This window comes from Fusarium verticillioides, chromosome 6 (genome assembly GCF_000149555.1).
Source record: "Fusarium verticillioides 7600 chromosome 6, whole genome shotgun sequence".
NCBI classification, from domain to species: domain Eukaryota; kingdom Fungi; phylum Ascomycota; class Sordariomycetes; order Hypocreales; family Nectriaceae; genus Fusarium; species Fusarium verticillioides.
Window position 1 is genome coordinate 3,078,778 of NC_031680.1, and position 27,724 is coordinate 3,106,501.

Below are 27,724 nucleotides of genomic sequence, written 5' to 3' on the forward strand. Positions count from 1 at the left end.
TCCTTGTTCAGATTGATTAGAGGAATGACAAGGATCCGTCGCCATGTGAAGCTGAGATGTCATATCATTAAAAAGTGATCGTGAACGTGAATCTCCAAACGATCTTGGTAAGATGATCTCATCGCGGGGAGATTCATCCGATCACTCACTTCTGCTTTTTCTGATTGCATTGCAATATAACAAAGAATCAATGTGTCACGCCGATGCATGTCTTATAACCTCTTGACTTGCCGACATCTGTACTATTCCGTCTTTGGATATGAGTCGAAATGATCGTAAAGTGCTGAATCAAAGCAGCCACTCAAAACCTGTATTCTCGGACTTAAGGGACCGCGCCGGGCGAGAGTTGGACGAGATTTAACCGTTGCCCTTTTTTAGCATATTTGACGTTTCCACTGTTTTTGATCCACAGAGCGAGATTGGGTGGATATGATACCCGAGCATTGGGTTTCAATGTTGCGTTGCAGCGAAGCAGCGATGAACTCCAAAACGTTTGACGGTATTTGGATCCGAATATGTCTGTCAACCAGTGAACAATTCATTATCAGATAAATTGTGCCAGAACAGCTCTTTTCATCAGTTCAGAGACCCCCACAACCCGAGATTTTCGGATATACACGCCTAAAAGTCGTAAGCAGAGTTAGATAGTCCCCCTAGCTTCCCCGTCAATCCTTTACCTTATTTCACCAAACCAATCAGACTCTTTCCCATCTCGGCTTTGGGGGAGGTTCTTAGCCGAGATGAGTCAAATCCTGCACATCTGCCCCACGGCGCTGACTTACTCGTCCACTTGACTCAGGTGGAAGCTCCCTGAAGCAATTCCCAGTTGGTGGACCCGACTTTACCCCTGCCCCTACCAGCGGACATTTTCGACGGACGCTTCGTATTGTTGATTGGTAATGCCGGATCAAATTGTTCCAAAAGGGAATATAGGCCCATTTTAACTTTTTTTTGGCTTGGCTGCACCTTTGTTGACTTATAGTGCGGGATGTCGGCATCTTTTTCCCATGCGCCCTCTTCCTCTCTTGTTTGTTAACAGTGAGCCTGTGATCAAACACATTGGCTGCTGCATTATATAACTTATTCTAATAATCATTCTTTATTCCTATAATTATTCTAATTAATACGCCTTTTCAACTGAGTTCATCTTAGTGTACTACTCCTTTTCGCGACGGGTGACTTTGGGCTCCCAGTAAAAAAACGACTTACACGCACGACCCAACCGATATAAGTCACCATGGCGGAAAAAGACCTTGGAAAGGCTGAGGAGGCTATTGCTGCCAACCATCACACTGAGCAGGCCGATCCTGCTTATCGCAACTCTATCGATACCGACTCGACACGCCACGGCCCTGCTGAGCAAAACAACGGCGGCGTATCTATTGAGCAAGCTGAGGCTGAGTTCGCTGAGCTTCAGAGAGAGTTCACTGGCGTTTCAAGAGCCAGTAGGAGAAAGAGCAGAGCTAGCGTTGGTGATCCTGAAAAGAATGCTCACGCTGAAGACAATGAGGTCGAGTCTATCTTTGATCTTGAGGCTGCTCTTCGTGGCGGTCTTGATCGCGAGAGGGAGGTTGGTATCAAGTCCAAGCACATTGGTGTCTACTGGAATGACTTGACCGTCAAGGGCTATGGTGGCATGTCTAATTATGTGCCTACCTTCCCCGATGCCTTTGTCAACTTCTTCGACGTTATCACCCCTGTTATTCGAATGCTTGGTCTCGGTCCCAAGCCTGAGCAGGTTGCCCTTCTCGACAAGTTCAAGGGTGTTTGCAAGCCCGGTGAGATGGTTCTCGTTCTGGGCAAACCCGGCTCAGGATGTACTACCTTCCTCAAGACCATCGCCAACCAGCGTTGGGGCTACACTGCAGTTGAGGGTGAGGTTCTGTACGGAAAGTGGAAGAACACCGAATTCGACCAATACCGCGGTGAAGCAGTTTACTCCGCCGAAGACGACATTCACCACCCTACTCTTACTGTTGAGCAGACCCTGGGATTTGCGCTCGATACCAAGATGCCCAAGTTGAGACCTGGAAACATGTCCAAGCAGGAGTTTAAGGAGAGTGTTATCACCACGCTTCTCAAGATGTTCAACATTGAGCATACCCGCCACACCATCGTTGGTGATCATTTCGTCCGCGGAGTCAGTGGTGGTGAGAGAAAGCGTGTCAGTATTGCAGAGGCCATGATCTGCAGCGGTGCCGTCTTCTCATGGGACAACTCCACTCGAGGTCTCGACGCCAGTACTGCTCTCGATTTCGCCAAGTCCCTTCGAATCCAGACCAACCTGTACAAGACCACCACTTTCGTCTCCCTGTATCAGGCCTCCGAGAACATCTACAACCTTTTCGACAAGGTTATGGTCATCGACGGTGGCAAGGAGGTCTACTTCGGCCCTGCTGCCTCTGCCCGCAGCTACTTCGAGAGCCTTGGTTTCGCCCCTCGTCCCCGCCAGACCAGCGCCGACTACCTGACCGGCTGCACGGATGCCTTCGAGAGAGAGTACGCCCCAGGTCGCTCCGAGGAGAACACCCCTCACGACCCTGAGACTCTTGAGCAGGCCTTCAAGAAATCTGATGCCTTCAAGTCCCTGGAAGCCGAGATGGCTGAGTATAAGGCTTCTCTCGCATCTGAAGAGGAGACGCATAACAACTTCCAGCTTGCTGTGAAGGAGGGAAAGCGTGGAACATCCAAGCGCTCAGTCTACCAAGTCGGCTTCCATCTGCAGGTCTGGGCCCTCATGAAGCGCCAGTTCACTCTCAAGCTACAGGATCGATTCAACCTCTTTGTTGGATGGTTCCGCAGCATCGTTATCGCCATTGTCCTCGGTACCCTCTACCTCAATCTCGGAAAGACTTCAGCTAGTGCTTTCAGCAAGGGAGGTCTACTCTTCGTCTCCCTTCTATTCAATGCTTTCCAGGCCTTTTCGGAGCTGGCTAGTACCATGACCGGCAGAACGATTGTGAACAAGCACAAGGCCTATGCGTTTCACAGACCGTCAGCTTTATGGATTGCTCAGATCTTTGTTGACCAGGTTTTTGCAGCCTCGCAGATCTTGGTCTTCAGTATTATCGTGTATTTCATGACCAATCTCGTCCGAGACGCCGGTTCCTTCTTTACATTCTATCTCATGATTCTATCGGGAAATATTGCGATGACTTTATTCTTCAGAATCATCGGCTGTATATCACCGGGCTTTGATCAGGCTATCAAGTTTGCTGTTGTTGTAATCACATTGTTTGTAGTCACATCTGGCTATATCATCCAATACGAACAAGAGCAGGTCTGGCTCCGATGGATTTTCTGGATCAATCCCCTAGGGCTGAGCTTCTCGGCAATGATGATGAATGAGTTCAAGTCCCTGGAAATGACTTGCACGGCGGACAGTCTGATCCCCGCAGGTCCAGAATACACCGATATCAACCATCAAGTTTGCACGCTTGCTGGTTCAAAGGCCGGTACCACCCTCGTCTCTGGCAGCGACTACGTTGCTCAAGGCTTCTCTTACCATGTTGGAGATCTGTGGAGAAACTGGGGTATTGTCATGTCTCTTATCGTCTTCTTCCTGATCCTCAACGTCGTTCTCGGAGAATTCGTCAACTTTGGCATGGGAGGAAACGCCGCAAAGGTCTATGCTAAGCCTAACAAGGAGAGAAAGGCTCTCAATGAGAAACTCACGGCTAAGAAGGATGCCCGAACCAAGGACAAGTCCAACGAAGAAGGTTCCGAGATCACCATCAAGTCTGAGAGAGTACTCACTTGGGAGAACCTCAACTATGATGTCCCTGTGCCAGGAGGCGAACGCCGACTTCTCAACAACGTCTTCGGTTACGTTCGTCCAGGTGAGCTTACCGCTCTGATGGGTGCCTCTGGTGCCGGAAAGACTACTCTTCTGGATGTCCTTGCAGCTCGCAAGAACATTGGTGTTATCTCTGGAGATATCCTCATCGACGCTGTGAAGCCAGGCAAGACCTTCCAGCGATCTACTTCATATGCCGAACAGCTCGATGTTCACGAGCCTACCCAGACCGTCCGCGAGGCCTTCCGTTTCTCTGCTGAACTTCGACAGCCATTCCACGTGCCTATGGAGGAGCGCTACGCCTATGTCGAAGAGATTATCTCCCTTCTTGAGATGGAGTCTATTGCCGACGCTATCATTGGAACCCCTGAATTCGGTCTTACTGTCGAACAGCGAAAGCGTGTCACTATCGGTGTCGAGCTTGCTGCCAAGCCTGAGCTGATGCTTTTCCTCGATGAGCCTACCTCCGGTCTTGACAGCCAGAGTGCCTTCAACATCGTCCGCTTCCTCAAGAAGCTCGCTGCTTCAGGCCAGGCTATTCTCTGCACTATCCATCAACCCAACGCCGCCTTGTTTGAGAACTTCGATCGTCTTCTTCTGCTCCAGCGCGGTGGTCGCACCGTTTACTTTGGCGACATTGGCAAGGATGCTCACGTTCTGCGAAGCTATCTCAAGAGCCACGGCGCCGAGGCTGGTCCTACTGATAACGTTGCTGAGTACATGCTTGAAGCTATTGGTGCTGGTAGCGCTCCCCGCGTTGGAGACCGTGATTGGGCCGATATCTGGGAAGATAGTGCTGAGTTTGCTGATGTTAAGGAGACCATCATTCGTCTGAAGCGCGAGCGTCAGGCTGCTGGTGCCGCGGTCACTGTCAACGATCCTGAGCTGGAGAAGGAATATGCTTCTCCTTTCAAGCATCAGATGATGGTTGTTTGCAAGCGCATGTTCCTGTCTTTCTGGCGATCCCCCGACTACATCTTCACTCGTATCTTCAGCCACGTCGCTGTCGCCCTGAGTACGTTTTGTCCCAACTTTATCCCAAATTTCCATAAAATTATACGAGTTTAGCTAACCTTTTCTCAGTTACTGGTCTGATGTACTTGAACCTTGACAACTCTCGTTCCTCACTGCAGAACAGAGTCTTCATCATGTTCCAAGTTACGGTTCTGCCCGCTCTTATCATCACACAAGTCGAAGTCATGTTCCACATCAAGCGAGCTCTCTTCTTCAGAGAGCAGTCTTCGAAGATGTACTCGCCCTTCGTCTTCTCCTCATCGGTTGTCCTGGCTGAACTGCCCTACTCGATCATGTGTGCCGTGGCTTTCTGTAAGTTCTTACCACCTCTCGACCCTCTAATTGAGCCGTTACTCACGCGTCCTAGATTTGCCCATCTACTTCATGCCCGGATTCCAGACCGAGCCTTCTCGAGCAGGATTCCAGTTCTTCATCATCCTGATCACTGAGCTGTTCTCAGTCACCCTTGGACAGGCTCTCGCCAGTATCACCCCCTCGCCCTTCATCTCAGCCCAATTTGATCCATTCATCATCATCAACTTCGCCTTGTTCTGTGGTGTTACGATCCCCAAGCCTCAAATCCCTGGCTTCTGGCGTGCCTGGATGTACCAACTGGACCCTTTCACCCGTCTGATCAGCTCAATGGTCACAACTGCCCTCCATGGAGTTGAGGTCGTGTGCAAGCAAAGCGAGCTCAACCGCTTCACTTCGCCTTCTAACAGTACTTGTGGAGAGTACATGGAGCCCTTCTTCGCCAATGGCGGCCGTGGCTATCTTGTCAATGACAACACAAGGGACTGCGAGTACTGCGCGTACAAGGTGGGCGACGAGTTTTACAGCACCTTTGATCTCTCTTTCAACAACCGTTGGAGGGACTTGGGTATTTTTGCTTGCTTCATCGCAAGTAACTTAATTATCATTATCTTGGCGGTGAGTAATCCTGTTTGAGGACATCCTTGAGAACAATTTACTAACTTTTATTTCAGAGCCGCTTCCTCAACTTCAACCGACGTTAAAGAGTAAAGAAGTTTTTTATAGACAATGTGATGGGTTTTGCAGCATGTGTGACGGGTACGATTAAAAGTTGACCATAGACTATATATAGATAGGAACACCAGTTACCTCATTTAATACATAACTTTACCCTCATGACAGATAACAAGCAATCCAGTCAACATACTAGCGTTTTTCCAGGGTCGGGCCATGTTCGAACTCAACGTTTTCCTCTCCTGTGATGATGTTTGGTCTGTTCAACGACATGGAGATGATTACACGATGCGTACGTTTCATTCAAGCAACCAACATGGTTGCATGGGCTCTGTTAATTTGTGTTGGTTCACCGATAATTAGCTAATTACCTTACTTATGTCAATGCTACAATCATCACCCCAGGCGCTTTTACTTGGTCGAGGACCGCTCTTGCCTGTCTGTGTCTGGCAACTTGAGCCCAGAATTTACCGGAGCATTGAGGCTCCAGATCCCCCATCGACTTCTCTTTCGAAGATTGGTAGAGAAGGCTTTTGAGATGGATACCCGCACCAAGTGGCCTCTCACTGTCGAAGCTGTACAATGACAGTCCACCGTTCATTCTGCAGGCCTTAGACGATATAATGTACGTCGTGAACAATCTACTACAGTATGTCCTGTCTACGGGAAAAATAGAGGTGTCGATTTCAGCACTCGTCTCTCATGCATCTATGAAAGATACCGATGGAATCCGATTCGAGAACCCTGCTGATGGCCAAAATGACCATCCCAAACCACTGGCTCAGGGCGGGCTACCACCAGAGGAAAAACTCATCATTTTCATGGTTTTGATGAGCATTCTCGACTTGGCGAAAGAATATCTAGACCATGTCGCACGCTCTAGAGGCTACGTCTCAGATACTCAACTTGCCGATGTGGCTACAGCATCATCACAAACACTCAGGGATTCCTTCCCACTTCATAAGGGTGCCGAGTCAGTCGCGGCACTGCACCTATGAATGGTCCGCTATCTGCGGAAGCTAAAGAGCTTATGAATGGTGGCATCCGGGCACTGTTCGATGAGTTCTTGTGGCCCCGTATCAGGCTAGTCTTTGTGACCTCTTTCCAAGATGCAGTCTACGACGTTTCGTAAAAGTCTTTGTTTGAAGAGGAAGTCGATGGAAAAAATTGAAACAAGCATCGACGCGATTCGAAGGCGGGTGGTTAGCCTTGACAAGGCCATTGAAGTGCATCATAACGCCCAGAACATACGCAGCATTGACAAACTTCGCAGCCAGCAAGCTGGCAAGAGTATTAGAGAAGCGTTCGTAGAGTTTCTCTGGCCGTGTGACTGCACTTGGTGGTATGCTATTGGAGTCGGACTTCTCTGGTATTATAAGCGTCATGGCCATGGACAACTACGCCCTTCGCGAGCCGTTTACTCGCTTGCAAGAGAGTCCTACACTTGCGAATATGGAAGGCGATGAATGGGATGAGCTTGAGTCAGGATATGAATCGTCCAAGCAAGAAAGAAGCAAGTTTCTCAGTGATGAGGAAATGATTGAGGTGCGCAAGATTGTGAGAAGATAATCACTACGTCAACAAACCCAGGAAGTTTGTCAGCTGAGAAGGGATGGCTGCCCAGCTGAGGAGACCAGCGTGGGAGAGAACGTATCCATCCTTGAAGGCTTTGTTCGCATGGAGGGAAAGATTACTGGCGCCGGGTTTGTAGTATTGTGGCGATGCTCCAGTGCGATGAGAAGGCAGAAGTGAGGCTTGAAGTGGCATTGGGATTGTCTAGGCAATGGCCCCGGGAAAGCATGGAGAGAGACATCCTAAACTATGACGAGAAGCAGACTATAGAAGTCAATTACATCCTAAACTCATCATAAGAGATCCTAAATTCATCATAACCGGCCCTAAGTGCATACAATATCATCGTGCGTGAGAGCATGGGTGTTGACAAGGACTTCAAACTGTTGACCGAGCTTGATGAAGGTAGTCGAGTTGGGCTTGGTGGAATTCGATTCTGTCGAGTCTGACACGGTTGCTTTGACGATACCAAGTTTGTGTGCGTCTTGGAAGCGAGCGGCCCTGTCCTTGAGCATCTTGTCGATCGCCTTGAATATGGAGAAAATATCCATGTAGTTGCCATTCATCATGGCAGGTACGCTACACCCAATTAGTACAAACATCTTTGAACCTGATTCAAGTTAAATACCGAGAGCAAACATTTTTTTCACAGTTTGTGCACTTCTTGGAGTTGATGAAGAGAAACTTGCAGGCGAAGGTAGGCACATCGATAGGAGTCTCTGGATTAGTTGCGATGACTGTTGACGCTACGGTAAGCGCCGAGCCAAAGCATCGAATGCACGGCAGAGCACTCTCGAACTCTACGCCTGAACCTTGGGCCTGGCTGGCCGGTCCGCCTCACCGTGTGTACTGGCCTGGCCGGGCCTTTTGCGATGTCCTGCTCCTTGAGAGCCCTCGCGCGCTGTCTCTTCGAGGGTGTAGGAGGGGGTCCGTCAGACATGTTGGATGAGGAGGTGGCTACGAATTGAGGGAATTTTGAGCGAAGAGAAAGGATGAGATGATGAAGGGGGAAAAAAGCAGAACCAAGAAATTCCTCAATATAGAAGACAGTATATAATTTATATCGAAACCTTAGTAATATTTACTGGTGCACGCACTCCTTGGTCACCGCTATCAGATATGTTGGGGTGACCGATGCGAGTAATAATGATGAAAAGAAAGAAAAGCAAAATTGGGAGAATTCTGAAGTTGTGGCATAGCATATGATTTATATAGAAAGTTCAGACGTTTGCTAGTGCACGCAGCTGTCAACAGTTATCAGGAGTGCACAATAGATGCAGTATCTGTAATAAGAGAACTTTTTGGAACATAATAGAACGCACACCTCACACAATCTGAATAGATTCTACTGCATAATAATAATAATAATAATAATAATAATAACAATATGAAGGGTGGAGAAATCAAGCTGGCACGCAAACATCAGAACCGCAACTCTCCCACGTAACAACTCCTGCACTGGGTGCCAGCAATCAGCACAATCCTAACTGCCCACCAACAACCTCATTCTCTCAGAGCAATTATCCCATCTGCACGGGAAGACCGACTTTCTAATTTCACACTCCCTTTTGATACAACTCTGCGTTGCACTGTGTGAGTTTGTACCCTACCGAATATTTCCTAACAACCATAGCAAAGCAACGAAATGGCTACCCCCCAGCCTGAGACCACACCAGCTACCGCTGTCGAGGTAGCTGACAAAGAGGATATTATGAGACTTAGCGATAACGCTGTCAAGTTCCTGGCCCAGCTGGAAACAAAGATCAATGAGCAGCAGAAGACCATGCAGCAACTTGTGGAGCAACTCTAGCAAGGCCTTACTGGTCACAACCAAGGTGCCTCGCAGATTGCTGAAGACAAGAACGAAACCGAGAATTGATTCACCTACTACGAAGACGATGATGAGTGGTAGAACCTCTTCACACTGGAGTAGAGCGTGTTCTACATCGGAGGCGGGCGGAGCAAGGTTCGAGCTGGCGTTAATGAATCTGCTCAACGTCCACCCAACTATGGTTAGATTGTCTAGCTTGAGAATAAATCACTCATACTTTTCTGATGATTATCAGTCGTCAGCTGTTGCCTCATCTTTGTCCATATGGAACAGCTTTGTTGTTTTAATGGAACTCAGTGCAAACACTAGAGGGCAAAGTGAACATCACCTTTCTCTGCGCTCATAACAACTGCCATTCGCTGTTTGCACCAATATCACAGCCGTGAACAAATCAATTGTCGCAAATTTTGATTGGTTTTCTTCTTCTTTTTACTATGTACATCCAAAATGCACCAAAGTTCAATCGTATGCAAACCCGACTTCCTCGTGTTTTCCCTACCATGTACAATCATACTCAAACCCAAACATCAATCACCTCCTCCTCCCTCCGTATACAAAACAGCCGTGAGAGTCACTTGCGCAGCGGAGACTTTGGTTCCGCAGAAGATCTCCTTCGCGTACCAGGCTTCTTCTTCGTATCACCATTCGCACCCCCGTTATCCTTTGCCTCCTCCAGCGCTTCAAGAACAGCAGCTTGATCAGATCTAAGAACCACGCCCTCTGCGATAACTTCATCACGGCAGATGAACTGTGGGAACAGAATCGCGAGGACCGTTGGCTTGGGACTTCCTTTTGTCTTGCGAGCATTGCCGACGTCGTAGTCATCATACTGGCGCGCACCTCGAGAATCTTCTTCATCGGGCATCTCTGCGGTTATCATATCGCGAGAGCGCTGTGTATCGGCCCAGAGTGCAACAGCCTGTCTGAACAGCGTCGGTACGGCATTGTAGAAGCCAGTCTGTTTGTACGCAACAACGAGCGGGTGCAGTGTGCTTCGCACTTCGTTGCTCGCTTTGCGCACAATGTCCTCTTGGACCGTCTCAGTTTGCTCAGAATCAGAGAGGGATCCGAGAATTTGAGACCGATACACTGTCTCTCGGCGCCCATCCCCTTTGAAGAAGCTAAGCATGCTAGATGCAGTGGCCCTCATGTCACTGGCGACGTAAAAGGGGACAAAGACATAAGAGAGGAGTGTTTCCGCGATCACAGCGTCAGCGACAGCACAGCGCATCTTGGCACTGGCTTTGGTGGTGCGGGTTGAGAGCGGGATCTTGGGGAAGCGGGCGTGAAGTTCATTTATCTCACTTGCAGAGTCCTAACAATTGTCAGTATAATGCATAGAGCGCAAAACGCAGAGTCCTACTTGTGCGCCATCGTGGTCGTTGAAGTACTCATTGACAAAGTCGTGAACCTTCTTCGACAACTCCTGGAGATCAGATCGCCTTTCCTCGTTAGTTCAATCCACCTCTCATACAGCAAGATTACTCACAGCTTCTTAACCTCCTCAGCTCCAAAATCCCGCAGAATCCCCTCCCCAAGATCACTCTGAGCCTGCGTCAACTTCTCCTTACACCCCTTCAACTCCTCGATATTAGCCTCCATCTGCGATTTCTGCAATTCACACTCCGCATTCATCTCTCTAATCTCAGAAGCGTGACTCGTCAAATGCGCCTCCGCAGCCGCCAGGTTCTGCTTCAGACTCTCAACCTCTCCCTCCTTCACCTCCGCAGCAGCAAGTTTCTCCCTCGCTGCCTTGACCTCCCTCTCCATGGCTTCAACGGCTGCCTTGTTAGACTCATAAGTTTTATACTTCTGCTCAAACTCTGCAAAGAGTGTTTCTGTCTTTGCGTTGGCTTGCGCTTTGTGGTCTGAGAACTCTCGCACGATCTTGTCGTTGAATTCGCGGAGACGCTTGTTCTCGCCCTGCTTGGCTTCAAGTTCTTGCTTGAGAGCTTCGCGCTCCTCGGCCGATTTCTCAAAGTCTTCGATTGAGCCGACATCTTTGGAGACTTCCTTCGCTAAAGCGAGGAGTTGCCATAGCTTGGTGTTTTTGGTGGTTGTCTTGTCGGTCGTGCCATTGCCATTGGTATGGCCATTGACCTTGACCTTTGTATCTGCCATGATTGCCTGAAGAATGAAATATCAATTTTTATCGCTAGAATAGTGGACATTTTAAACTCGTCGCTAAATACACGATCGGGGATTCTCAATTTTGAGGCCATCGCAGAGCCTCATGGTCCGTTCGTGGGCTTGAGGGACAACTCATCAGCACACCACCACACCGGTCAATTAAGCAAGTCATCTTCCACCCCGCCCATTCCTCCTACTGGTTTGTTTCCAATCGCTGTGTCCAATCCTCGAAATATCAGGGCTGGCGGGCGTTACACAACACGCGGGGTAGCTCCAATGACATTCAGTCTTTCGGCACCATCATCGTCTGCAGAGTCGAGCCTCAAAGCAAAAGTCGTCGCCGTAGCCTATTGAGGTGTTTGTTTCTGTGTGACGGTGAGCGCATTGTTTGGACAATTGGCTATCGACGTTTTGGAATGCGGTCGCCTTGCGATGAATTGCCTGAGGCCCTTTGCAGCTTCAGCCTAGTCTTGTGCTTCCTTTTCCTTCTCCTTCTCTTTCTTTCCCTTGTGCTTCTTTCCCTTATCTTCCTCTTTCTTGTCCTCCCCCCTCATCTCACCCCTGCCATCGCTGAGCCCAGATTTGTCGAATAGATGAAGCTCGACAGATTGAGGCACACCACCAAGGACAGGCTTCGGCAAGACTTGCTTGTGAACGCTGTACCAGCTTTCCTTGTCCATAAGCTCAAACAGAACGTCTTCTGATTCGTGGCGAGGCTTGGTGGCTAGGAATACTTTTGTAGTAAATGGTTCGCCTTCAGGGAAGTAGGTCAGATTTGCTGCATGAATGGCTGAGAGTGTTTCAACGAGTGCTGGTAGCATGTCGACATTGTAAGTGCAGTCGCTGAGCATCACGAGATCCCAAGGTCCAGATCGAACCTCGGGTCCAAAGCGACCCTGTCTGCCCTCCTCCCAGTCAAGATTTTCGTAGAGCATTCGGACAGGGTTCTCTTGGAAGCGTAGATGGGAGTTCTCCAACCTCTTCATGTTTGATCTGGCGCGCTCCTCAGCTTCTGGTAGATCAGTCATGAGAATGGTGCAGTCGCCACCTGAAGGCTGCAGTCGGGGGTACACAGCGGCGAGCCCAACACCCAAGATGCCCACACCGCAACCCAATTCCAACACACGGATTGACTTTTGGCGGATGAAGATGTTCTTCATTGTTCTCATGCAGGGGTTCTGACTAGACTCGCTATCGGGAGCAGTCTCGATACCTGCAAGTGCACACGTCGCTATCACGCCGCCATCCCAGATGTGACGCGCAATGCTCTCGCCGATCTCCTCCTCAATCTCAATCGTTCCCAGCCCCTCAGGTGTGTCGTTCAGTTGAAGTCTCCGAATAGACACAGCATTGTCTACAGGTGTGAGAGTTAGAGGCACCCAAGCTGGCATGACAGCGCCTTTCTCTGCAGCTTCCTTCCGATACCGCATCTTCTCGGCGGACAGGGCCAGAATGCGTGGGACGCTCTCCGCGGTGTGAAAGTGTTCTGATGCCCGGACACAGACATGGACTCTCATTCCAGATTCAAGAGCTCGTTCAAGAGCGACGGGCATTTCCAATGCTGGCTTGGCAACGCGCATGCCGGGTTCCCAGTCGAGATGTCCGGGGTCTGAGAGGAGCCATGTTGAGCTTCCTTCGGGTGAGGCGGCAATAGCGACAACTTGAAGATCTAGGAATCTCTCTGGGAAGAGGAACGAGTCGCCGAGGTCTGTTGTGATGGTGAAGAGTAGCTGAACTAGGGTGCCACGGCGGTTCTTAATCACCTTGGGTGGCCCCAGAAATCTGACATAGTGCATTGTGATGTGGTAAGTCTTTCAATGGCTCATAAAAGGTCGGGGTATCTCTGTGTTAATTTGACCTCAATTGAGTTGCCAGGCGTTGTAACTGTTGCCGTTGTTGTTTATTGAACCTCGGGTTGAGCTGATCAACCCAACCTCTTGCTTGCATGGGGTGATGGGGAATTTTGACCAGCTACTGCACGCTTAGTCATCACCGCTGCATTCACATGAATCCGATCTCAAGTGAAGCGGATTGTTTGGGATTGTATAGGATGTCTTAAAAATGTCATAGGTAGTAAGAATTGAGGTACTAGGGAGTCCGATCATTCTTTAGCTGCAAATGAAATGACGAGCACTTTTAGATATTGTGTGACTATAATATTGAGTTGGCAAACTTTGCGCTGTAAGCCAACTTCATCTACAAAATTAGAGACCACGAAGATCAGTCAAAAATGGTGTCAAAAAAAAACTGTACAGACTCGCAAATCCAAGCGACTACTTTCTATACGGTTTCGGACTGATTTTAGGAGGATGATGTTGACCCAATGTCGAGTCAACTTGTGTGAGAAGTCACCTACCCGAGACTTCGTGAGCACTCTCAGTTGCTGCCGAGTAGTCAATAGAACAAGAGGAAACTTTGAAGTCGTCTGGAACATATGGTGTAGATTCAAACAAGCCGGTAAATTGAGAGCCTATCTTGGGCTTGATCAGGATCAAAGTGGATTAAGCCTGTGCCTGTTGATCACATCTTAATGGATCCTCCTTGCGTGCGTTATAAATATCCAACTCAACTCTTGCAATAACCTATCTGCAGAACCGTGAAACATCACTGCAATGTCATCTACTACCGACAAAGATGAATATCAGCTGCGTGATATCCTACAGACCAAAAGATGGTTTGGATTCGATCTAGACGATACTCTCCATGAATTCCGTAAAGCCAGCCGCGCAGCAACCACAAGCGTTCTTACACGCATCGCCAGCAAAAACCCATCAACTACGCTCCAAGATCTCCAATCCCAATACGGAATCATTCTAAAGCAAGGAACCGCCGATGCATTCACCGACGGGAAGACCTCACATGACTACCGTCGCGCTCGCTTCGCTACCACATTGAGCCATTTCGGATTGAGTCACGATAGTGTCGATGAGCTGCCAGAGGACTACGAGCGAGTTCTTGTAGATAACCTGACACTCAAACCAGCAGCCATTTCTCTTCTTGAAGCAATCAAGGCGTCTGGAAGAAAGATCGCAGTGATTACAGAAGGACCGCAGGACGCACAGCAGCGAGCAGTGAGAGACCTGGGCATCGACAAGTACATCGACTTTCTCGCGACCACAAACTTCTTCGGTGTGGCCAAGATCGACGGACTCTTCGGTAAGGTACTCGATCATCTAAAAGTCACACCGCAAGATATCGTGTACATCGGCGACTCGCAGGAGCGCGATATCGAGCCCGCTACCAAAGAGGGGATCCTCGCCATTCACTTACACGAAGCTCAAACAGCGCCACTTGTGCTCCTACCTCCCAGCATCAACTCGCTCGGGGTGCTAGCCAAGCTCATCTAATCTCTACCGCACACATGTCTGAGACGAGACATGCTTGTGCCCGTCGACAAAAAACACAGCGTTGCAAGGCTGAGAAGGAATCTACCCGCATACATACATATGTAGCTCAGTCGATACACCCGTCAAACGTGTCCGTCTCTCACAGGATAGTTCCCGACTTTCTCACTTACAACAAAATGCTGCGTCTAGCAAACAAATCAGACAGGTGCAACGTTTTGTGCAACGTGAAGCAATTTTCAGCCGATGTCGTACATGAATCATCCCACGGCACTGGGCCGAGACATACAAGTGTCATAGAGTTCTACAACAGGGTATATCTTGCTGTTTGAGATGTTGAACCTAGCATTCTATAATTAAGTATTTACTGCACGCTCAGCCTTGTATGCACTGCTTACGTTACGTTGTGCATATTTTGTCGGGGTTACTTTACTTATTCCTGCTGCAGTCTGAGCCTCGCAGCTTAGGTATGAATCCAGCCCGTGGGTGTTACACACCTGTCATTGTCATCCCAGGATGTAATCACGGCTGCACGCATTACAATAATCCCAACCTCCCTTACGGGATGACAGGCGTCTTAGACGCCGGCGCACATCACATCACATCGTCGTGGTGTGGTATCAAGGTTACAGTTACAATTGGGGGTTGTTCACAGAGTAGAAATGTGCTCTGTAGAACCCCAGCATGCAAACATTTCTAGACTAGGATATTTCACTCACTGCGACCTCAACCGAGACCCCCCCTCAGGTTCCGTCTTATCACATCACATTGGATCACATGTGCCTCTCAGATGCAAGATCCAGCATATCAATCTGGCCCCCAACCTCTCTTCCCTCTAGCCCCTCCTCTACCCTCCATATGCCACACGTGGTAAAAACCGCGAAAAAAAAGGAAAAAGCAGGGTAATTTACCTCTTCAATCATTGGCCGTGTAGCCGCTCGCTGCACCCACACCACCACTAACTATTCCCCTCTCAGTAACAGCCCTCAACTCACGAAGGAAACTTTTACTAAGTAGAAAATGGCTGATTGTGACGGTTTCATACGTGACAGAGTGCACTGTCTTGCAAAAGCTCAAGATACGGCATTCCCGGAACGGCGTACTTCTAACGCCTCAGCTTCTAGCTCAAGTTTAGATACGAGTCAAGGGAAGGGACTCATTCCAAAAAGTCCCCAACACCATTTCTCAACAGCATCTCCACCTTTGTATGATCTGAAACCCACTGATTCCAACGTCTAGCTCCCTCCACTCCACGCACCTGCAAGTCATTCTTTCAAAGTTTCACACATTCCAATGCCCAAGCCCCCAACGCGAGTCGTGCAAACTGGCTGAAACAAAGGCCTCTCAAGTCTACGGCAACGATGGCTGGTCAGCTGTTCATCGCGAAATCTTGGAATCTTGGAATAACCCAGTAAATTACATCACAATCATGTTAATCAATCCTACAAAAGTAAATGTCCGTTGCTTTGCTTCAGCCCAAGGGCTCTTGAAACTGCATGACGCATTAGGTGTCCAAGGGTTGCTTGGCCATGACCTCATGCCGGATCGTCCATTCACTAACCCACGTTGTAGAAGTAAAGTGCCTCAAACCAAGCCATTTGCGTTTATACCCCTCTCGCTTCTACGCGGGGTTCGTTAAAACGGAAACACGAGGGGATAATCATGTCGAAACAGGATCAGGAAGTTCGTTCACCGGATGCGGTACTGTAACATGCACAGAGGGACATTCAAGTTGATACAGTATGACTGACATTCTAAGACATCACGAAGAACAAAGATAATTGTGTAGATAGTTTGCGATTTTTTTGCCTAAATATTAAAATAATCGAAATCAAAAGTATCCATCTTGAAAGTGGTATAACCAATCCATAACGCCCCCAACCCCTCCTCGTAGCTCTAATGCATGGGGACATTGCTTCCATCCATCAATGAGGAACGTTAACGACGTCAAATCCTCCAGATTACCGTGTAGTAAGTAGCCTTCCGTTCTAAGTGTCAATCACTTTTGTTATCCTAACGCGCGCTGATCCCAAAACACAAAATAATATCCAAGCTCCAAAAACAAAAAGCGTAGAAAAAAGAAAATCGGAGTCTGTCACTCCTTGTCATCACTGAAGATGACTCGCTTGCTTGCTCCCCCTCGCCAACTGCTCGCGTCATTCCGAACGGAAAAAACACTGGGTATCTCGAATTGGAAGAAAAAGAAGCCCCCTTGATATCGATCCCCTCCTCCGCGCGCGCGTGTGCATTGCTGGTGGTACAGGTCGCCCCATGAGTCTTGGTGTCTTTGTTTCGATTGCCAAGTCAATAAAAAGAAATCGCTTCCTTGGGACGAGGTAGAGATGTCGTAAAAGAAAAGATAGATGGAAATCCTTGTCATGGATATGAGTGTGTCCAGGAGATCCGGATAGTAGTGGTAGTATACAACGGATATGGGTATCCAGTCCGGCGAGCTTTGGTAAATGTCACTGGCCGGTATCATAGGATCCTCAGGTATAGGCATGGTAAACAGAAACATTCCAGGGGTCCAATGGATGATCCGCTTATTTGGTAGGGTTCCGGAGAATTTCTTCACAGTTGGCGTCAAAGCGAAGGTTGAAGAGCCTCACGTTTTGCATAAACTTCTCCGTCTTGTCGAGCTCGCGGTCACGTCCAAAGAGGGTCTCAACGAACTCCACACCGGCATTCTTGCCGAGGCCAGCTTGCTTGCGCTTAGCAGCCTTGAGCATGGGGGCTTCACAGGCCTTGAGGAGAGATCGGAGCTTCTCAGTGAGGCGTTCACCGGCCTCAATGAACTCCTCAACGAGGTCACGGTTGTCAGGAGTGCGGACGCGACCCACTGTCTCCTCAGCTCGCTTGACCTTGCCAGCGAGCTGAATGAGAAGCAGCCACATCTCGCCAGCCATATCAGAGATGGGAGTGGCAGGACCTTGGTGGTAGACGGTCCAGTCATAGATCCACTTTCCGAGACTGTTGGCATCAAAGACACTACCTAGGAGAAGGATGGGCTCTTCGGCAGGGTCCCAGTTCTTGAGTGAGTATCCGGCAGGAATGCGGTGCTTGCGAGCATCGGCATCAGTGGCCTTGGGAGTAGAAGGGGTAGACGCGGGCTTGCTGCGGTGTGAGCTAGCGGGGCGGACTGTCTGTGGCCGGGGAGGAGGGACCGCGGTGGAGGATCGACGGCTGTGGCCGAAGCTGGTAGGAGGTCGAGGTTGAGGCTGAGGCGACTGGAAAGTGGAAGCCTGCTCTCGTGTGTAGTAGTCATCGTAGATAGCGGCGGTGGTAGCACCCTGCAGGTAGTCGTCGTAATTAGTGTACCGTCCCCGGTCATCATCAAAGTCTCGAGGTAGGAAAGCGGATTTGCGGTGATGATTGATCTTGGAGCGGGACTGTGCGGGAAGCACATATGTATGTCCCAGCGCCTCGATGATCTCGTCCTCGTCGGATTCTCCATATGGGGTGGAAGCCCGGACATAGGTAAATGAGAATCGGCGGTCGCGCTTGGAGCGCGGAGATGACTCGGAAGGCCTGCGCGACGAAGAAGTTTTGTGACTCACATCTGCCGTGCTATATTGCCCAATGCTGTTGTAGCGAGGCGAGTCCTTTGGAGGACGCGGGCTGAAGTCGCTAGCCTGAGAGTAGCTGTTGAATCGCGAATGAGCCGCTCGCGTCGCTGGCCGCCTGGGAGTCGAGTCGGCCCAGGTCGGCCTCGGGGAAGGGGTGGGAGTTGCGGACGACATCCTCGAGTAGACGCTGTCGTAGTCGTGGATCGGCGTCGATCCAGGAGTTCGTGGAGATTTGTAACTCATGTTATTGTGTGGCGATGTCCAACTGACATCCGCTGTTTCCAGGGTTCAAACAACTGCTCTCCTCCCGAGCACCCGCAGTTGTTGGGTTGTCGTGACGCTCGCGGAATTTCGGAGTTGTTCTCGTGTCTTTTTTTTTTGTTCTTTTTCTAGTGAGTAAGTTGAGTTGGCTTGTCAGGAATGTCAACACTGCATGCAAGCAGATTCAACAGATCAAGATGCGCCGGGGAAGAGACGCCCAAGGGGAGGTGATGGAAGTAGGCCCGTCACCTCGGTATGTAGTCGGAGGAAAAGAGGTTAGAAGATTCTTTTGCGACGGCGAACATGACCGATGGGTAATATATCTCTCCTCAACTTGGAGGAATAGGCACCAGATCCCGTAGAACCTGGTAGTAGTGTCGAGAAGACGCTGGACGCTTCGAGGGTCCAGAAGCCAGGATGAGTAATTGATTGAGAAAAAGAGCGATGACGTCGATGCAACGACGTGCTGAATAAGTCTTGGTGAACTTGTTTGGGGATTCAGAGTGATTGGCAATCGCCAAGATACGTGAAAGAGAGGAGGAAAGGAGGGTGAGCGGGAAGCAACAGAGATATATATTCTAAGATTTGTGTGTGTGCCTCTGGGTGTGGACACCTCACGCACCGCACCGACTTCCAAACCTGCCTACACTACCTTAGCGGGTGATGGCAGGGGAGGACGCTAGTGGGAGGAGGGGCCCGACTGGGGGTCGAGTAAAAAAAAAAAGTGAGGACAGGGGGTATCAGATAGGGGCAGGGGGTGGAAAAGCCGCAGACAGGCTTTGTGAGGGTGTGGTAGAATTGAGTGACTCTTCCAACAGCGAGACAGGGGTGCAACCTGGCTGATGTAGGCTTCGCATTTGCACTTTTCCCGCCGCTGAACTTGATTCCAGTGGTTGCAGCGACTGCAGCGCTGTGTTGTGCCGTGCCGTGCTGTGCTGTGCTGCTGCGCAATGCTGAGTGAGTCTTTGGTGATTAATTTAGAATCTTTTGTGCTCTCTTGACTGTCAACCAGTCCAAAGTCGTGCTTTTATTCGATGTCGCTGGTGAGTACTAGAATCACCTCGAACTGATATGACTCAGAAAGAGGCAGTGTTGCTTGACTGATTGATTGCGACCGAGTACAGCACCGACCGCACTGCACCGTATCGTATCGTATCGTATTGCTAATCAGGGTATAAGAAGACAGAGTTTAACGCTTAGTCAAAAAGCGCATACTGTACGTGCGCACAGCCAATTTCTCTCCAACCAGTCGAGTCAACGTGCGCCGCGCACTGGCCTCAACTTTGATTGTTTGGCGAAATGAACCAAAACGGTGACGCAGTCTTTACCAGGACCACCGCTGCAAGGCCAGACGCTGCAATGCGGCCAAGTTTTGCTGGGTTTTCCGATAATTTTGTGGATGGCTGTGTATGTACGGAGTATGTCGCTTTTTTTCTTTTTAAACGCCCTACCGCTTCCGCAACCCAATTCAGTTTTGTCTTTTTTTTTTTTGGTTGGGTACTGGTATTTTCGGGTTCGATCAATTATGATTCTTCAATTCGACTTCTCAAGCGCAAACTATGACTCAGTCTTGGATCACTCGTCAGCTAATATGTTCATGAATCAAGAGGCGAAAAAGCACATCCAAGGAATAAGGGGCAGAATATGATAGCAGATAATTGTTGTGATAGGTAGGCAAAAGAGGCAGCCTTTCATGTGAAAAGGAGCAAAAAAGAGCATGAAAAGTTGACAGGCCAATTTGATTGACTGCTTTCCCATCCAATTCAGCTCTGAGTGTCATGTAATTGTCCCAGGGTGTGTATATAGTAGCGCACTGAGTGCACTGGTGCCTCTTTGTCTCTCAACAACAAGACAAGCAGCAACACGAGGGACACTGCACTCGCACACAACACACACAATTCAACTTCCCCTTTTCTCCAGAGCCTCGTTTCTTTTCTTTTTCCGATTTTCTTGTTCTTTTTGTTTCCTCCTGTATCACATTGATCCAGCCACCAAATGCAGGGAGAAACAATGCTGGGATGAGTGAAAAGTGTGCGGATCCGACAAAAAGGAAAACGAGTCGAGACGAGGCCACAGAAAAGTTTTCTTCAAAATGAACAAAAAGAATAAAATAGTATTTACCTGACGGACTTTTCGGGAGGCGGGGTTCAGTGCAGTACCGGACTCCCTGATCGAATATTGCTTGCTTCTTCTTGACACCAATGTCTCGTCTCGCACGCCTCTTTCTCACTTCTCAAATTCCCCTTGTTCCGAAATTCAGCGAGCAACAACCAGGCCAGAAATTGGCTTGAATATCCAGACAGAGGGCGTGTAGTCCCACTGGAAGCCAGTTGAATTTACCGGCGGGGAGTAAGCGAGATTGACGGCCTGGATCCAAATCCCAAAGAATCCCAACGTCTTGCTGCAGGCCCGGATGCCCGCGATTCTCTTCCGGTGAAAATTTTTCCTTCTCCCTGGGCTTCTAGGCGCGCTGGTGGCAACCGAACCAACAGGGGGGCCAGCTCCAAAGCTCGCTCGGTGTGATTCAAGCCTGGCCAGGGCGCTCAGTAGACCGTTACAACCCCCTGGACACGCTTTGGAATATTAAAGTAACTTAGATTAATTAGGGTATTCGGCTGGCTGGGTAAGGGCATGGATGGGAAAGTTTTCCTGAGGATACGGAAATACGAACGAGATGCTGACGCAACGGAGCGGCCAGCAAGGGTGATGATGGACTTGGGGCGCCGTTTTGCCTGGAGCTTGTGAATGTGGCCCTCGTAATCCATGCAAAAGAGACTATCAGCCTGGCCCTTAATAGCACTTGCTTGACACAAGTGCGACGCGAGGCTGGCGATGACTGGAAGCTACCGGTAGGCTACCACCTGGAGTCGTTGTGCCGTCAGCCAGTGAGTAAACCTGGTTGGTCTTGTCGCAAGGCAGCGCAGCCGAGGACGATATCCACTGGTTGCTAGGGCTCTATGTATGTCAACAAGGCTGGAATGGATGGCGAATCATAAAACATACTGTACGCTACAATAGATACAAGACAGTTTCCGAGCCTTGGGGTCTTGGTACAGATACTCGACTCGGTGATACTTGTATGTTGCCTGGCCTCCGATTATACGGCGTGGCACGTATTTAGGTAACAACAAGGCCTCGTACAGAGCAACAAGCGGAGGGTTGAATGGCAAAACTCCGCAAGCTGTGCCGCTATGAGAATGGAGTTAATAACAGACAGAGACTCACTCGGAAAATCAGGGAAGGCTGTCGACCTTTATCAATCAGCCTGAGGCTCTTCACACCATCATGATTTATCATCACACGCTTACCACCAATACTTTCTCATTGGACGGTTCCAGCGTGCGCGTACATACATCATCAGCAGTAGTAAATGGGTGTCGTGCATTTTCCCCCAAGGTCTCTCATGCATGAGATTCTCTACCTTGTGACAGGTTCGCCTTGGACAGGCTTGGAGGAATCATTACCACTACTTCTCCGCATCACGCATCACAAATAGCCACCGTGAATTTGAGGAACCGCCAATCAGTAGAAAACAATGTGATGAGTGATTCGAGGAGGTTGCTACATTGTGCATGTGATGAGTTCCTCCGTCTTACGAATACGGATGATTACGGAGTTTCTTTTCGTTCTTGCTTTTTACAACTTTCCTTTTTGAGCGGTTTTGTGGTTTTACAGCCCTGTTCATTGTAATATTGATTTCGAGTCCTAGATTTTCACGGCAAATACAGCGGTTAGAAAATGAAGAGGCTGGGAAGAGTCGTCCCCTTGCATTAGTGACAATCACATCAGCTCCCTCACATGAAGTCACTGGCAGTTCGAAACAAGCTGTGATTGCCACCAATGCAGGCAGAGTGATCTGACAAAAGAAGAATCGAGCGAACGAACAAAATCCAGTGGATCGGCTTGTCAAGAGCTCTTCTCCGCACGCACGGCACGGGGGGCGGGGGCCAAACAAAGATGGAGATGGGAGATGGAGAAACGGAAGACGGATATGGAGAGATCGTGCATTCGGTACTGGACGAGTTGGAAGCGCAAGCGCGGCAGCGGAGTCGACACATGTCAAACCCTGCACCGGAGAAGTGGCTCGCGAATGGGGTCGTTTCCTTTCGATATGCGGCCTACCACTGCAACGGCACTAAGGTAATGCTGACGGAACCAAGTGGTAAACAAGACCAGAAGAAGAGGCCTTCTTCCCAAGGAGGGATAAGCGTCCCATGCGAGTCTCTCTCTAGCCCGCCTGTCACTCACTCTCTGGGCCTTCCATTCTTCCATCCTCTTCAACTCCATCGGATCCAAATTTCCAATTCCACATCGAGACTTTTGTGTCACACTGAAATGCTGCAGTTCTTCGCTTCGGGAAAGACAAGATACTTGGCATGAATCGCCCTTTAACTCGGATACCTTGTTCATAGTAAATTACGCCGCAATGTCAATCATATTTCGCCCTTGATCCGCCTCCCATATCTAGAAACATATCCCGATATGCGCCGAACGAAAAAGGGAGGCCGTCGCTTTGATGATTTACCCTTTCTTCATGCCGATAGACTCGAGATTGGGCCTCGGCCCTAGTTCCGTGCTTTGCCTGTCACAGCTGGCATTCTGTCTGCACCTTTCCGGCCTGTGGTATTGATTGGGCAGAGCCTAACTCTTGACATCTTAGATTTCCATACCTTGATCGTTCATTTCCGTCTCAGATCTGGCAGGTACGGCATCTTTCTATCAATTCCCTTTAAACATCTTGCGTCCGTGATTCAGATTTTTTCTACTCAGCTGGCTTGTAGCCATTTAAACCCCTGCCGTCGATTCTACACCTTGAGTCAGAACGCTGAACAAAGATGACACATACGACACAAAGCAATTGAACAGTTTCAACATTTTATAACATTTACATCAGTTTGACTCTGACTGTTGTATGATTCAAAAAGTCCTGGTATTGTCCTCAGCATCCGGACCGAAGAAAATCAGAGGTTTGATTGCGAGTGTCAACGCTCTGGCCTCCTTTACTTTCAACAACACCCAGGATCCCAGAAGGCTTTTATCCGGTTGTCGTTCTCACCAAAATGGGCTCTGGCTGGGATGACCGGACCGAAGATTACCTGTGCCCCGGGGCTAGGGGACAAGGGTATTGATCATACATCCTTGAAATGACCATGGATAGGGTTTGCAATGGCCGGCGATGGGACGGACGAAGCAGGGGGTGGATAAGAATTCCTGGAGCCGGAGTCAACAGGCCTCGGAGCTTGCAGTTGTGGACTTGTGGTCATTGCCAGGGGGGATAGAGTCTGGACGGGCGTGTCTAGGGGGACCCTGACTTCCCGTCCAAGATGACTGACTAGGTCGGCTACTGACTCCCCCTGGTCATGGTGCAAAACGCGTGCCTGAGTCCCAGAATTCGGTCACTGAGGTCTAGCGGCCTTTGCACCGACAACATTTGCCCTAATGGCCGATGCTACTCCGTAAAGGCACCCACAATGACAGCGGCTGAGCGATCCAGACACGAGGACGGAGTCCTCAAATGGGTAATGGGTACGCGGGGAGACGATTCTGGCCTTTCAGAGGCTCGAGAGTTTCTCTAGAAGCTCTCTTCTGTGGATTCGCGGATGGCGGACAACAGCCGGATGGAGTCTGCGTCAAACATTGCCCAGCTTCAACCCCAGTCTGTCGTCGGTGTACCGTGTTGCTACTATTATTGCAGTACTGATGATATTTTCATGACATTTTCCATTTTGACAAAATTATTTTTGTGTGCGTGTGCCCACAATCTTAAAATATTTGACAAAAATCGGTCAATGTGCAGCTCTGAGACAAGGATTTCCCATCAGATTACACGGGATGGGCTGTGCACTTGGTCCTGGCAATAAGACCAACACATTAAAGCACCCACGACAACGCAGCGCAAGCCAGCACAGCCCTTCAGGAAAAGGGTCAAGAATGCGCCTGTACAGTGTGTACACAGTCGACACTCAATAACAAGAGAGACCCGGGCGTTCGGTCTGAGCTTCCTTCACCTTGGCCTTGACCTGGGGCCTGAGATTAAGGCCAGAGACAATGGGTCACTTATAACTTACACTCCCCCCGCACGCCCCCTTTTGGGCCTGGCAATGAATTTAAAAAAAATCGCGGCCCAACGCTATCCTGTGCTTGCTGCTGGGCACCATGTTTCATACGCTAATAATAAGAGCAGCCTTGCCCTTGTCATTGCGAGTTTCCCTGTCGGCATGTGGTAGGTACACAACCGAGTCCAGGTTTAAAATTATCTAGGACTGTCTGTTGTGTTTATCTCAGAATACGGATAATAAACATGGTGTTGGTCTTGGTTTTGACAGAGCAACAGAGGAGGAAGATTATTGCGATGGACATTTTTGGGCATCAACAGTTTGTCTGTGGTCTGAAGGTCTGAAAAGTCTGGAGTATGTATGTCTTGGTCGGTGTGTTTTGCTCTTCAGCTATTGTTTCAAAGAGCATCAGAATTGCATCCTTTTCTCAATGGCTTCTGACGAATGCATGGATGGATATGGATATGTATGTCCAACATCAAGACGCACACGCCCTCACGGCGTATAATGTCGTCGGCCTTGTTGTTGGCGGCCATTGAGGTGGACTTCCAATCCCCAATGCCATCCTTGTTCCATGCAATCCTCGATCACCCTTGTCAAACATGAATATTTTGCCTTTTTTCTTACTTCAAGGATAAATTTTCATCGCGAGATGCCTTCCTTTATTGATGGAGTCTACGACAGCCTTGCTCTCTGTCTAACAGCTTTGCCGCACTTTGAAATGACTGATCCGTCCCATCGCTCGATATCCGGCCCTGTCGATTGTTATTGCCATTCTTGACCGATACTGTCCTCAATGGCCCTCCGAGTGGATGAGCCGGTGACTCATAGCTATCCCTTCCCTTGATGCTGGCGCTGACAGTGTCTGCAGCTCGATGCATATACCCTTTGGTTTGCTGTATTGATGTCCAAACAAACCCGCGGCCCCGTCATATCGGTCCCGCCATGCACCCCAAGTTAGAAGCCGATTGGCATCCACCACACGCACTGCCTTGTCTAGTAGACACAGACGCAGACGCAGACATACATACGCAGACACGTTGCTGTGTGCACCACCATCAATCAAGCTTCACGATAGAGGGGAGGCGGGAGAGGGTACTACCCCCGGCGTGTAAGTGATGGAGGGGCACGATAGAACAACAGAATGAGCTCTTCTCTTCTTTCGATCAGGACTTTTGCATGGCGGATATGCGTCTGCAGAACCCTGGTGCTTTTTGACTTATCCTTACACAACAGCTCTCCTCTATTCGCTGCGTCAAGCGACCATATCCAAACAACAAAGCCAATGCCCCTCCAAAAATAAATTCGAAAAAAATCAATGGTCCTTGGCAACAAGTTTTCCAGGTTTCCCCTCCCCCTCCAACAGCCTAGCCAACCCTACTGCGGACGCTATAACAACAAGGCGGTCTTTTTCAGCGTTTTTTTTTTTTCTCTCTGCCTTCCTCACCGACTCTTGCAAAAGACAGTGCCCGTTGCTCGGGTGCGTGCCGTTGATGGGGATGCACCATCGCGGGGCCCTTTTGTAAAGACGGGCCGCTATCAGAGGGAGCACAGCGCTTCAAGGACAGGCAGGACTCGAGAGAGAAAGAAAAAAAAGACGGACTCCATCGCCCTGCAGCTCCCCGAGACCTAGATCACGACGTGGACGCAAAACGGCCAAGGCTGAAGGTATACAAGGACCAGAAGCTGGCCGCATAGTGACGTATGCAGGATCCCACAGATCCATCGCGGCTCTCAGTGAAACGTTGTTGTTGATGAAGGCTCAGAGAGAAACTGTGTGTGTGTACTACGGTAGGAAATCTGCATGTTGCCAGTATCATGGCGTGCAGTAAAGTTGCTTCTCTAGTGTTTTCTAATGCTCAAGATATATACATACATACATTTACATATACATTACATTACATTACATTCTGACTAGACTTGAAGCCGTTGCAGATGTAACCCTTCCGCTAACACAAGACAAGATCAAGCGCCGACGATCAAAAAAGCACACCGCAGCAACACCGCCGTTTTAAAGATCACGGAACTAGAATGCAGTGCCTGCTATAGCGTCCTCCACTTTGGTTGACAAGGGCGATCACTCTTGATACAACATTGCTTTTTCTTTTTTCTTTCCTTCGCACTGGAAAAATCTCTTCTCCAAATGCATGAGAGCGCTTAAGGTGTGCTGCGAGGCCATTAGGGCAAAGACACGCAGCTGCATGCATTGCATATTTTAAAAGAGGGTCTCTTTTGACATGTCTTCTGTTGGAGCGCCAACGCCCTGCTGTGCTGCATCACGATGGAGTATTATAGCTAGATTTTTCCAGTTGTCGGTGACGAAATAGAAGCCTAGAATAGTCTGATGCCGGTAGTCCCGTGGACAAGAAGAACAGCAGAGAGGGGAGAAGAGAAGAGTCATACGTGAGGTGAGCCCCTCCAGTTCAAGGCTCAGGCGCGTTCATGCCCAGCGGTTCTCTGAAAGGTGGTGTTGTCTGCGTTGTCCATGCCTCAAGGGTACAGGATGGATGCTTTTGGGTGCTGGGCCCTTTCGGGTCCGGCCGTAGAACAAATAAGATCCGGCCAATGGATGCATTAGCACAATCTGCAGCTCGGGAACCAGAACGACATGTTCCCGCTCTTTCACACGTCACATCACATCTCAGTTTTAGGAAAAGCATAGGCTATGCACCAATGGCGAGATTAGGGCATGGCCAGAGGAGAGCAAGGGGGGTCGACATAAAGCCCTGTGTTGTTTATGCGATGCTGCACGGTTGCAGTAGGTAGGTAACCAACCCTAGACCACAGAATGAATATTCGCAAATCGAAATGACAGGGCGAGCGGAGGAGGAAGTGAGAAAGTCGTGATAAGGTCTATTAGTTCGTGATATTCATCATGATCCCTCAGTATGGCATGTGAAGAGGTGGTCTGCTGCCAAGGTTATGACCACCTCAGCGCTTACACATCATTTGCTCGTGAGAATAGTAACATTGGCCAGTAGGCCTCAAAATCATAGTGGTGATTTTTTTTGGTTCCAACACGCACCCCTCCATTGCATGACTACCTTACTAGTACTAGCCACGTGGGATGTGGCTGTGCATTTCGAGGGTCCAGCCACAACCACTCGGGTCCGCCAACGGGGGTCCGATTCGGGTCTGGGCTGGAGCCCGCGCACGGCAGCGGCAGC

The 27,724-nt window shown here is 49.4% G+C and overlaps 12 protein-coding genes across 13 annotated transcripts; 6 read left to right on the plus strand and 6 right to left on the minus strand.

Annotated features, from left to right (window-relative positions):
- Positions 1-1,034: 1,034 nt before the first annotated feature.
- On the plus strand, positions 1,035-5,968 carry FVEG_01830 (hypothetical protein). The gene is made up of 4 exons (XM_018888832.1): positions 1,035-4,811; positions 4,880-5,122; positions 5,178-5,740; positions 5,797-5,968. The coding sequence occupies exons 1-4, from the start codon at positions 1,238-1,240 to the stop codon at positions 5,824-5,826; spliced, it is 4,410 nt and encodes a 1,469-aa protein (XP_018744854.1). The 5' UTR covers positions 1,035-1,237; the 3' UTR covers positions 5,827-5,968.
- A 452-nt stretch (positions 5,969-6,420) lies between these two features.
- Positions 6,421-6,795, plus strand: FVEG_14938 (hypothetical protein; the record flags this gene model as incomplete). Its single annotated transcript, XM_018903970.1, has 1 exon — positions 6,421-6,795. One exon carries the CDS (start codon positions 6,421-6,423, stop codon positions 6,793-6,795), a length of 375 nt encoding a protein of 124 aa, XP_018744853.1.
- Positions 6,796-7,180: 385 nt separating this feature from the next.
- FVEG_14937 (hypothetical protein) lies at positions 7,181-7,366 on the plus strand (the record flags this gene model as incomplete). The annotated part of the gene is made up of 1 exon (XM_018903969.1): positions 7,181-7,366. The coding sequence occupies one exon, from the start codon at positions 7,181-7,183 to the stop codon at positions 7,364-7,366; it is 186 nt and encodes a 61-aa protein (XP_018744852.1).
- Positions 7,367-7,695: 329 nt separating this feature from the next.
- FVEG_01829 (hypothetical protein) lies at positions 7,696-7,920 on the minus strand (the record flags this gene model as incomplete). Its single annotated transcript, XM_018888831.1, has 1 exon — positions 7,696-7,920. The coding sequence occupies one exon, from the start codon at positions 7,918-7,920 to the stop codon at positions 7,696-7,698; it is 225 nt and encodes a 74-aa protein (XP_018744851.1).
- Positions 7,921-9,014: 1,094 nt separating this feature from the next.
- On the plus strand, positions 9,015-9,179 carry FVEG_14936 (hypothetical protein; the record flags this gene model as incomplete). Its single annotated transcript, XM_018903968.1, has 1 exon — positions 9,015-9,179. The coding sequence occupies one exon, from the start codon at positions 9,015-9,017 to the stop codon at positions 9,177-9,179; it is 165 nt and encodes a 54-aa protein (XP_018744850.1).
- Positions 9,180-9,597: 418 nt separating this feature from the next.
- On the minus strand, positions 9,598-11,321 carry FVEG_01828 (hypothetical protein; the record flags this gene model as incomplete). Its single annotated transcript, XM_018888830.1, has 3 exons — positions 9,598-10,515; positions 10,564-10,642; positions 10,690-11,321. 3 exons carry the CDS (start codon positions 11,319-11,321, stop codon positions 9,772-9,774), a joined length of 1,455 nt encoding a protein of 484 aa, XP_018744849.1. The 3' UTR covers positions 9,598-9,771.
- Positions 11,322-11,794: 473 nt separating this feature from the next.
- On the minus strand, positions 11,795-13,126 carry FVEG_01827 (hypothetical protein; the record flags this gene model as incomplete). The annotated part of the gene is made up of 1 exon (XM_018888829.1): positions 11,795-13,126. One exon carries the CDS (start codon positions 13,124-13,126, stop codon positions 11,795-11,797), a length of 1,332 nt encoding a protein of 443 aa, XP_018744848.1.
- A 778-nt stretch (positions 13,127-13,904) lies between these two features.
- On the plus strand, positions 13,905-15,047 carry FVEG_01826 (hypothetical protein). Its single transcript, XM_018888828.1, has one exon. The coding sequence runs from the start codon at positions 13,943-13,945 to the stop codon at positions 14,675-14,677; it is 735 nt and encodes a 244-aa protein (XP_018744847.1). The 5' UTR covers positions 13,905-13,942; the 3' UTR covers positions 14,678-15,047.
- Positions 15,048-16,426: 1,379 nt separating this feature from the next.
- FVEG_01825 (hypothetical protein) lies at positions 16,427-19,480 on the minus strand (the record flags this gene model as incomplete). Of its 2 annotated transcripts, XM_018888827.1 has the most annotated exons (2): positions 18,232-19,325; positions 17,218-17,964 (listed from the first exon to the last, which is right to left on the minus strand). In XM_018888827.1, exons 1-2 carry the CDS (start codon positions 18,481-18,483, stop codon positions 17,218-17,220), a joined length of 999 nt encoding a protein of 332 aa, XP_018744846.1. In that variant the 5' UTR covers positions 18,484-19,325. The 2 variants fall into 2 exon arrangements, with proteins under 2 accessions (XP_018744845.1, XP_018744846.1); XM_018888826.1 differs by having other exon boundaries at positions 16,427-19,480.
- Positions 19,481-21,044: 1,564 nt separating this feature from the next.
- On the minus strand, positions 21,045-21,266 carry FVEG_01824 (hypothetical protein; the record flags this gene model as incomplete). The annotated part of the gene is made up of 1 exon (XM_018888825.1): positions 21,045-21,266. The coding sequence occupies one exon, from the start codon at positions 21,264-21,266 to the stop codon at positions 21,045-21,047; it is 222 nt and encodes a 73-aa protein (XP_018744844.1).
- A 25-nt stretch (positions 21,267-21,291) lies between these two features.
- FVEG_14935 (hypothetical protein) lies at positions 21,292-21,785 on the minus strand (the record flags this gene model as incomplete). The annotated part of the gene is made up of 3 exons (XM_018903967.1): positions 21,292-21,456; positions 21,510-21,690; positions 21,781-21,785. The coding sequence occupies 3 exons, from the start codon at positions 21,783-21,785 to the stop codon at positions 21,292-21,294; spliced, it is 351 nt and encodes a 116-aa protein (XP_018744843.1).
- A 2,713-nt stretch (positions 21,786-24,498) lies between these two features.
- On the plus strand, positions 24,499-26,532 carry FVEG_14934 (hypothetical protein). Its single transcript, XM_018903966.1, has one exon. The coding sequence runs from the start codon at positions 25,876-25,878 to the stop codon at positions 26,188-26,190; it is 315 nt and encodes a 104-aa protein (XP_018744842.1). The 5' UTR covers positions 24,499-25,875; the 3' UTR covers positions 26,191-26,532.
- The last annotated feature ends 1,192 nt before the right edge of the window (positions 26,533-27,724 follow it).